General features: G+C 38.9%; 1 protein-coding gene and 1 long non-coding RNA gene across 2 annotated transcripts; both read right to left on the reverse strand.

The window, feature by feature from the left end:
* LOC104710231 lies at positions 591 to 1,867 on the reverse strand. Its single transcript, XR_754949.2, has 5 exons — positions 1,755 to 1,867; positions 1,522 to 1,610; positions 1,386 to 1,435; positions 1,213 to 1,250; positions 591 to 965 (listed from the first exon to the last, which is right to left on the reverse strand). It is a non-coding gene; the product is annotated as an uncharacterized LOC104710231 (long non-coding RNA).
* LOC104714925 lies at positions 2,196 to 6,219 on the reverse strand. The gene is made up of 2 exons (XM_010432389.1): positions 2,510 to 6,219; positions 2,196 to 2,205 (listed from the first exon to the last, which is right to left on the reverse strand). Exons 1-2 carry the CDS (start codon positions 6,217 to 6,219, stop codon positions 2,196 to 2,198), a joined length of 3,720 nt encoding a protein of 1,239 aa, XP_010430691.1.

Raw genomic sequence — 9,231 nt, forward strand, 5'->3', positions numbered from 1 at the left:
TTATTTTGTGGTATTTTTGAATTCTTAAATGTTAATAGTACTATTATTCGTTATTTGTCTTATAATCATATCAACCTTTAAATTTTTTATATCAAAGTGAATTGGTAGCTGTTCACAAACGGAAAAACTAAATTTGATAGTATTGTTCTTTGTTTGTAGCAGTTTTTATTAGTCTACATTATCTAGAGGCAAACTGGCGTTGATACGAATATATTATTATACTCCTTCCGTTCTAGTTTAACTGTTGTTTAAAGTTTTTGCACACAAATTAAGGAATCTATTAAATTTAATGTTTTGCCCTTCATTAATATATTTTATAATTTTTTTATTGGTTAAAACTTTAAAACAGCAGGAAAAAATTGGAATATTCATCAAATATCTGCATTGAAAATCTAAAACGACAACTAATATGAAACAAAAATTAAATCCTAAAACGACAACTAAATTAGAACGGAGGGAATATGCAAGAACAGACCCGCTAGGATCCAATGCAAATTAAGAGGTGGATGAAAGATGATATTTAAAACTGTATTAAGAGGTGAAAACCTTGAGAATAAAGATATATCTACGATGTGTAGACTGGAATAAAAATCATATAAATAAAGTCTGCATGGAAACTTTGGAGAAAATTTTTAAGTGGAAAGCTATAGATGCTTCCAGCTTTTGACACTAACACTAATTACATTGACATTGAGTTTAAAATTCATACTATCGCATGTGCTATATTATAAATAGAAAGAAGATAACAGAGACAAACTATCATATTTGAAGTGATGTGTATTTTATGTGGTCTTTGTCATCTTTCTTCATCCCATTTGTCTTTAGGACTCTCTTTACAATCAACAATATAATAACAAATATCTTTCTGGGTTTGCAACCGTAATTTCCTATCTCCACCTTAAATGGTGAATACATTGTTCATTCCTTATATTACCTTACCCAACACCACACGTTCTCCTTCCAACCTGCACCACATTTTTCATAATAATCAAGTCTAACTTTTCAAATCAAAAACTAAATCCACAAGAATTTTTCGTGTGTTGGCTAGATGATAGTCACAGGACTTTCACAAGAATAAAACTATTGAGTGTTTCTGCATTAAAAACTGGAGTTCCTGTATCATATTTCTAGTGTGTTCTTCGTAAGGAAAAAAAGCAATTTATATTGTGCATGAAGTGGGAGCATGAGAATTAAGATGAGAGGAGAGCTTACCCTTCACAGTAAAGAACTGCGAGCCATCACTACAACACCTGCACATGCAAGCAAATTCGTTGAACTCCATAAATACATATATGGCTTCGTTTTCCTATGAAAACGTCAATACGTATATCCTTCTCAAAATGCATTCAAACCATTTTCCAAAAAAGTAAATGTAAATTAAGAACCTGTTTCCAGAGCTGTCGACTAAGGTTTGAACCGGAGATCCCAAACTCTCCTAGAAAGATTAATACCACTGGATTAAAGACAACATTTTGTAAAACCGGGCCGAACAAATCTTATAAAATATGCAGCTTCATGAACCTGGTCTTTGGGCCAGCTCTGCCTATTTCATACTTCGCCACATGAATAAAAATCACTATTCTGAAACATATAAGCATAATTCACGGATCCTGTAATAAGCATAAAAGAAGAACCAAAAAAAATCAAATCAAATCAAATCTTCATCCATCTTTTCGCAACTCTAGATCTTGGAGTTAAAACACAATATTTATATGAAATAAATTATATATGGTTAATCAAACTGTAACAGTTACCTTCTAATTTACAAACCCAGAAGAAAGCTCACCCTGTGATAATTATGTTGAACATCATCTTCTCCAAAATTCCGACCAGCTATCTTCTTTTACATCGAAAGGATAAAAAGTAGTTTAGGTTAAACAACAATTGTATGCCTTTAATCGATTCTTTCTTTTTACAGGATCTCGGAGCCCAACTTACGAAAACGGATAAACACGTGGACCTGATGTTTATTGGGTCGGGTATTTGGTTTCTATTTATTTTATCACCAATTTGCTCTTTTCAATTTCAATAAGTGTTTTTCTTTTTGCATAATTGAGTGGCAATTGTTTTCCTTTTGGCATACAAGGATTTTGGACATATTCAATATTGTACTCCTCTTTTAATAGTATTAAGATTGATTGAAAAACTATATCAGGAAAATTGTTTTTACTAATTGTTAAAACTCTCATTAAATCTTATATAACTCTACATACACATATAAAAAATGAAACAGAAAAGGAAAAACAAAATATATTCTACACATTTTTAAAAAATATTATAATAAACAAAAAACAGATTTATATTAATAAAAATGGTTTCTTCAACTAACCAATGAAAAAGAGCTCACTCCTCATATTACATAGAACAATGTAAATGTTTAATAGTTAGTATTTTTATAATTATATTTAATAGTTTTTTACTACTTGGTTTTCATTATTTTATTTTTTTTTTTTTGTCAACAAAAAGATTAGCTCAAACGAGCCAATGTGAAGGGAAATTGTTTACATACAAAACATTGTGCGGAGATGTGCGCGCATAGCGTGCCAGAGTATCCGCTTTTGAATTTGCATTTCTGGGAATATAAGATAAAGAGAAAGAAGTGAACTCCTCCCTGTCCATCCGTATATCATCTAGGTAAGTTGAGAACGCCGGCCAATCAAGTGGCGAAGACACCATCTTCACCAAATCTGCACAGTCTGAGTAGAAAGCCACCTCACGATAGTCATGTCCGATCATGCAACGCATCGCCCAAATGAAAGCTTCCACTTCTGCATGTAAGGGGGAGAGACTTCGCCGAAAGTTAGTAGCTCCCCTGTTTGGCCTTTGATCCTGGGACTGAGTGCAGAACCACCCCGCTCCTGCGAACCGATCATCCGACTTCCAAGAACCATCGACGAAACAGCGATATCCTGTAAAAAGCAAAGGTAGAGAGCCGTTTGGTCTCTGTGGGCGAGATTCCGCAACCCTTGACTGGACAAGTGTAACCCCATCTTCACCCTCCTCCTGAGCCTTAAGCCAGGACAAAGCCTCACCTTCAGCTATCCGGACAGTCTCCTCTGGGCGCTCTGTAATATTGTCAAAAACCTTTGCATTACGCGCCTTCCATAAAAACCACAAAATCCACGGGAATGCGGCCACATGAGAACCCGGGCTTTTGGGATCCAGAAAATGATCCATATTTGCAAAAACAGACTCCACTGGAAAACAATTCGATCCTACCGGTACCTGGGACAAGGCCCACACCTGGCGCGCCGGTGGACAGAGAAACAAAACATGGTTTACTGTTTCCTCCTCAGCACCACAACGGGAGCATCCCAAATCACATGCAATGCCACGTCGCCGCAAATTCCGTGAAACCGGCATACACCCAGACAAAGCTTGCCACATAAAATGTTGTATTTTTGGTGGGCAGCGAACATTCCAAACACTAGCTAGAAGAGAGGTTATTTCTGGCCCAACCCCAGGCGCTTTAAAAGGCCCTTGAGTCGTCAATCGCGCCGCATGATAACCAGACTTAACTGTATACCTCCCATTTTTCGTAAAATGCCAACCAAGGGTATCATCCTTGGGGCAGCTTCCTAAAGGTAATGCACCTATCAACTCAACATCCACTGGATCAAAGTGCTCAGAGAGCACATCCATCCGCCACAAACGCGTCCGACAATCAATTAAGTGTGAAATTTTAAGAGAAGGGTCCTTAAACGGGCCCTTGCTGATAGCTGGTCTCGGGAATTGAGCTAGTATCCAGGGATCAGTCCATATTGAAATGGATTCTCCCGAACCAACCCGTATAATAAGCCCTTTTTGTACCAGAGAGCAAGCTGAAACTATACTCCGCCATCCATAAGAAGGGGAGTAAGAACGAATCGGTTCCATGGGATTCGAATTCCTATAATACCTACCTTTAAAAACCCTGGCAAACAGTGAATCAGGAAATTCAATAAGTCTCCATAATTGTTTTGCCAACAAAGCCGAGTTGAAATCATCAACATTCCGAAAACCTAGACCGCCCATCTGCTTGGTGCAACATAGCTTGTCCCAGGCTAGCCAGTGCATACCACCCGTCCTACCATCCGAACTCCACCAAAAATTTGCCACTGCACTGGTAAGTTTGGATGTAATCGTCTTCGGTAGCCGAAAACAAGACATAACAAACGTCGGGACCGCAGTAGCAATCGATTTGACCATAACCTCCTTCCCCCCTTTAGAGAGTAGTTTCGCCGACCAACCAGTCGTACGACCCTGCAATCGTTCCCGGACAAACGAAAAAACCTTTGTCTTAGACCCTCCTAAGCTCTCAGGTAGTCCCAGGTACGAGCCCATGCCACCCTGAGTTGTTATGCCAAGAATTCCTTGAATCTCCATTTTAGTCTGTTCCGCAACCTTATGACCAAACTGGACAGAGGACTTCGCAAAATTAATTTGCTGACCCGAGACAGCCTCATAGTTCCGTAAAATTTTCAAAATGACCTCACATTGATCTTTTGCGACCTTACAAAAGAATAGACTATCATCCGCAAATAAAAGATGTGTGATCGGAGGGCATTGGTTGGCCACCTTAATCCCTGTAATTAATTTATCTACCTCCGCCTTCCGAATATTGGCAATTAAAACCTCCGTGCATAAAATAAATAAATAAGGAGATAGCGGGTCCCCTTGTCTTAAGCCTCTTTCCGGAATAATCAGACCATTCGGTTGACCATTCAGAAGAACTTTGTACTCAACGGAACTAACACAAAACATAATCCATCTAATCCATTTTTCATCAAAACCCATCTTGTAGAGTAATTTTTCAATAAACACCCACTCCACTCGGTCATATGCCTTGCTCATGTCCGTCTTAATTGTCATGAACTTCCCTTTGCAAGACGGATTAGTCCGTAAGCCGTGAAACATTTCCTGGGCAATGAGGATGTTATCCGAGATAAGACGACCTGGGACGAAAGCCGATTGTGTTTCCGAAATAAGGTCCGGTAAAAACTTCTTTAGCCGTTGACACATGATCTTTGAGATGATCTTATATCCCACATTACACAAACTAATTGGACGCAGCTCCGTCATCCGAGTTGGCTTAGCCACTTTTGGGATGAGACAAATGTGTGTAGTGTTTAAACCTCTATCAAAAACTCCCTCTTCGAAAAAACCATTAACCAGTGAAACAAGGTCTCCTTTGACAATCTGCCATGCTTTTTGGTAAAACAAGGCGGTCATCCCGTCCGGGCCCGGGGCCTTGTCCGGATGCATCATAAATAGAGCTGCACGGACCTCTAATTCTGTGACCGGGGCCGTTAACTGGGCATTGGCCTCAGCTGTAATGACCGGGCGTACCTCACCTAAGACCTCATCAAAATTGGTCGGATGCAACGTAGTAAATAAATCAGCAAAATACGAGACTGCGATATTGCAGATATCAACATCCTCCGTAGACCAGATCTCATTTTTATCAAAAAGACATGTAATCCGATTGCGGGCCCGTCTCTGCTTAGTCAGAGCATGAAAATACCTTGAATTCTGATCCCCCATCTGCATCCACTTATTACGACTCTTCAAATACCAATATACCTCTTCATCTTTATAGGCTTCCCACAATCGTGCATTTAAATCTGTGATAACCGAAAGGGGAGTGGCATCATCAGCCTGTGCGACAGACAGCTGGCTCTTTAGGTCCTCAATTGTGTCCCTACCAAAAGGAACTTGGTTCTTACGCCATTGAGAAATAGCCCGGCGACAATTTACAATTTTGTCCATAAAATTAGGTGAAATCTGAGGAGATCCCCCCACCCATCCTGCCTCAATTGCCTCCATCAATCCATCCTTCCCAATCCACCGGGGGTCAAACGTAAAACGTCTCTTTCCCCGTGGCCTTTTAGCCCCTATATTCACCACAATGGGCTTGTGATCAGATGCAATCATAGGTAAATATTCGAGGACCGTGTCTGGAAACAATTCATGCCAATCTTCATTACCCAGGGCTCTATCCAACCGAGAACGGATTGGTTTTTTGTCCCGCCAGCCTCGCCAAGATAGACAATCGCCTAGATATGGAAAATCCAAAAAACCGCAATCTTGAATCATCCCATTAAAAGCAAGAAATGAAGAGGGGTGGCGAAGCTTTCCTCCCCGCTTCTCATGGTTGCCAGTTAGCTCATTGAAATCACCCACAGTAAACCAAGGAGATGACCGAGACACACCAATGCGCAATAACCTCTCCCACACCATGTCACGGTTCTTTGGTACAGGATCACCATAAACAAATGTTAAATAGATGACCCATCCTTTATAAACCGCTTCAATATCAATTAACCGATTGGATTCAAATAAAATTGTAACATTAAAGTCCGCTTGTGTGTAAAACAGTGCCAAACCCCCACTGGAACCAATAGGTTCCACTGTAGTTAAATTTGTATAGCCAAAATGTCCTACATATTTTTCCAAAACCAGACGTGGTTGTTTTGTTTCCATCAAAAATAAAAAATCCGGCCGATTTTTATGCCATAGATCCCTTAGATTACCAATTGTTGCCTTATTTCCTAGGCCTTGACAATTCCAACTTAAAATATTCATTAATTAAAACCCAAGTTTGTGTGGTTAAGACCACCTAATGTTACCTGTCCAGACCAGGGACTAGTAACCATCGAAGAAAACACGGAATTAAACCAAACGTAAACAATAACTTCCGATATTGGTTTTCATTATCTGGATGTATACTCAGATATTGTTAAGCCGGAAATGTTGGAGGTGGTCAATGAGGCTGCATACCCATGATCTCCAATGGTGAGGATGCTATTTTGAGGTTTTAAAATTTTTTAAGAATATATTTTGTACTTTTTAAAAATAAAAACTTGTGAAAGAGTAATTAAAATTTTAATTATAAAAGTATAGTAAAAATAGAAATACAAATCATAAATGGGATAATAGATTAGTTGTAATCTTGTTGAAAGGGGATCAGAAGCAATTGATTCAACAATCTGGTGATATGGGAAATCAGAAGCTACAAAATCCTAAGACAATCCATGTAACAAACCTTATGTCGTATTAACACTGCTTCCATACATTCATCGGTTTTGTGTTTTGTCTACAAGATGGTTAGAATTTACTAATGAAAAGATAATAAGTTTGAGACTGAATCAGTTTTCCCTAACCTTCTGTTGCCATTCTTGTTCCTACAGATGATGAAAGATTGAAGGTTTTTCTGCAGAAAAGTAATGAATGTGTCAACAGACACAGATCAATTTGTTTCAAGTGAGTAAGAAAAAAATTAAAGTAGTCTAAAAGTCACAAGATGAAGATAATATACGAGGGCATCACCAAGCAATAATTTTTGCAGCCTCATCAAGGGAGATGATCGTAACATAAACAGTTAAACACATTCAAAACAAAATCGTTAGTAATTGGTACAAAACACTGAAATCAAATTGCTACAAAATTAAGGATTTAAATCAGAATAGAAGAAACGACAAAACTCACTTGTAGCTCCTTCAAAGTTGGAGTCTGGACTCCTGAAACAAAACCCCAATCCAATCTCCAGAACAGGATTTGACCATCGTTGTGTAAGAATGCAACACCTAGAGAACGAAGAATCAACAACAAAAAGCATCAATAAAAAAATATTTCATTTACTTTTTTTCTATTTTGAGTGAAACTATGAATAAACTTTAAAGGGGCTGAATTAGACTCACAACTTATGGATGGGGAGAATTAAAATTGGACAAGGAGGATGACTCACAACCAGTCTCGAGTGGCCTCAGCAAAGAACACATCAGCAGCTCCCCGCATATGATCCTGCAATAAAATGGAGTTCATATCAGAAAGACTAAAACAAGAAAACAGAGTAGAAACCAAAATGTTGCAGCAAATCATTTAATACGATCTCCCAAGGATTGAACTCCGTTGAAAGGCTACTGATAAGTGATTAGTGATGAGACTCCATGGTGAAGTTGCGTGAACGAGATTGCAGATGGATTTGGAGATGATCGAGTGATGGAACAATGATACGATGGAGATAGGTATTTAGGTGGTTGTATGGAGTGAAATAAAGTGAAGAGTTTCTGAATCACAAAGTGTATAGAAACCCAGAAATCAAGAACGCATTCAAGAATTTTGAATTGAGAGAAAAAGTTTAACAATACTTGTTCAACATACTTCTTCGCTAAAGAACAAAGAGGCGTAGCTATTGGGTTTTATAATCAACCCTAGGCTCGACACTCCAAACAACAGGAAGTTCAAAATAAAACAACAAGACGTTTTTAAGGAAAAAAGAAAACAGCAAAACGTCAGGTACTTGTAGTAGTACAGAAGTCTGGTGACTTAGTACAGAAGTCTGGTGACTTAATACAGAAGTCTGGTGACTTGCACACTATTTCTCATTGGCAATGACTTCTAGATAACTCGACGTAGTGATCCATTTGCCTCATTAAAAACCATACTGAGAAAACCCATTGGGACAAAACTCAGCTATGGGAAAAAGAGTACAAACTTCACACCTAAGTTACCTAGTTATCATTACCGGGTGAAGTCTTCAAGGTGGATATGTTGAAGACTTGGATCCTCGGTAGGTTGAATGACCCGTCAACTATGAGTGAATGAGCTTTCTTGGCCATCTCCTTAGCTCTTGAACGAGAGATCCTTCCTACCATCTCCGGTTTCTCTGCAGCCTCTGGCTCCTTGCTTGCCACAATCATATCATCCTCCCCCTCTTCAAAAGGATTTGTCCTCAAATCGGAAACTGCATAGTAAGGGAGCAAGTCAGAAACATTGAATGTTGATGATATGGTATACTTACCTTGAAGATCAATCTGGTATACGTTATCATTGATCCTCTTGATGACTTCAAATGGACCATGAGCTCGTGGTAGAAGCTTGCTCTTCCTCTCTTTTGGGAACCTATCCTTGCGTAAGTGAATCCACACTAAGTCGCCTTCTTCGAAAACGAGCTCCTTTCTCCCCTTGTTCGCATGCTTCTCGTATTGCTTGGTCCTTTTCTCTGTGTTCTCCTTAGCTTTAGCATGTATCCTCCTCACCTGTTCAGCCTTTTTTTTGCCATCAAAGCTACACTTCACACTTAAAGGTAAAGGAATCAAGTCTAGAGGTGATTGTGGATTGAAACCATAGACAATTTCAAAAGGAGAAAATAGGGTAGCAGAATGCTTAGCGTGATTGTATGCAAACTCAACATGTGATAGACATTCTTCCCATGATTTGAGATTGCTTCTCACTAAGGTCCTGAGGAGT

Source organism: Camelina sativa, chromosome 9, assembly GCF_000633955.1.
Source record: "Camelina sativa cultivar DH55 chromosome 9, Cs, whole genome shotgun sequence".
In the NCBI taxonomy this organism is placed as follows: domain Eukaryota; kingdom Viridiplantae; phylum Streptophyta; class Magnoliopsida; order Brassicales; family Brassicaceae; genus Camelina; species Camelina sativa.

Excerpts from the sequence above, each read along its gene's own strand:
- LOC104714925 (XM_010432389.1), bottom strand. The coding sequence starts at position 6,219 with ATGGTGTGGGAGAGGTTATTGCGCATTGGTGTGTCTCGGTCATCTCCT.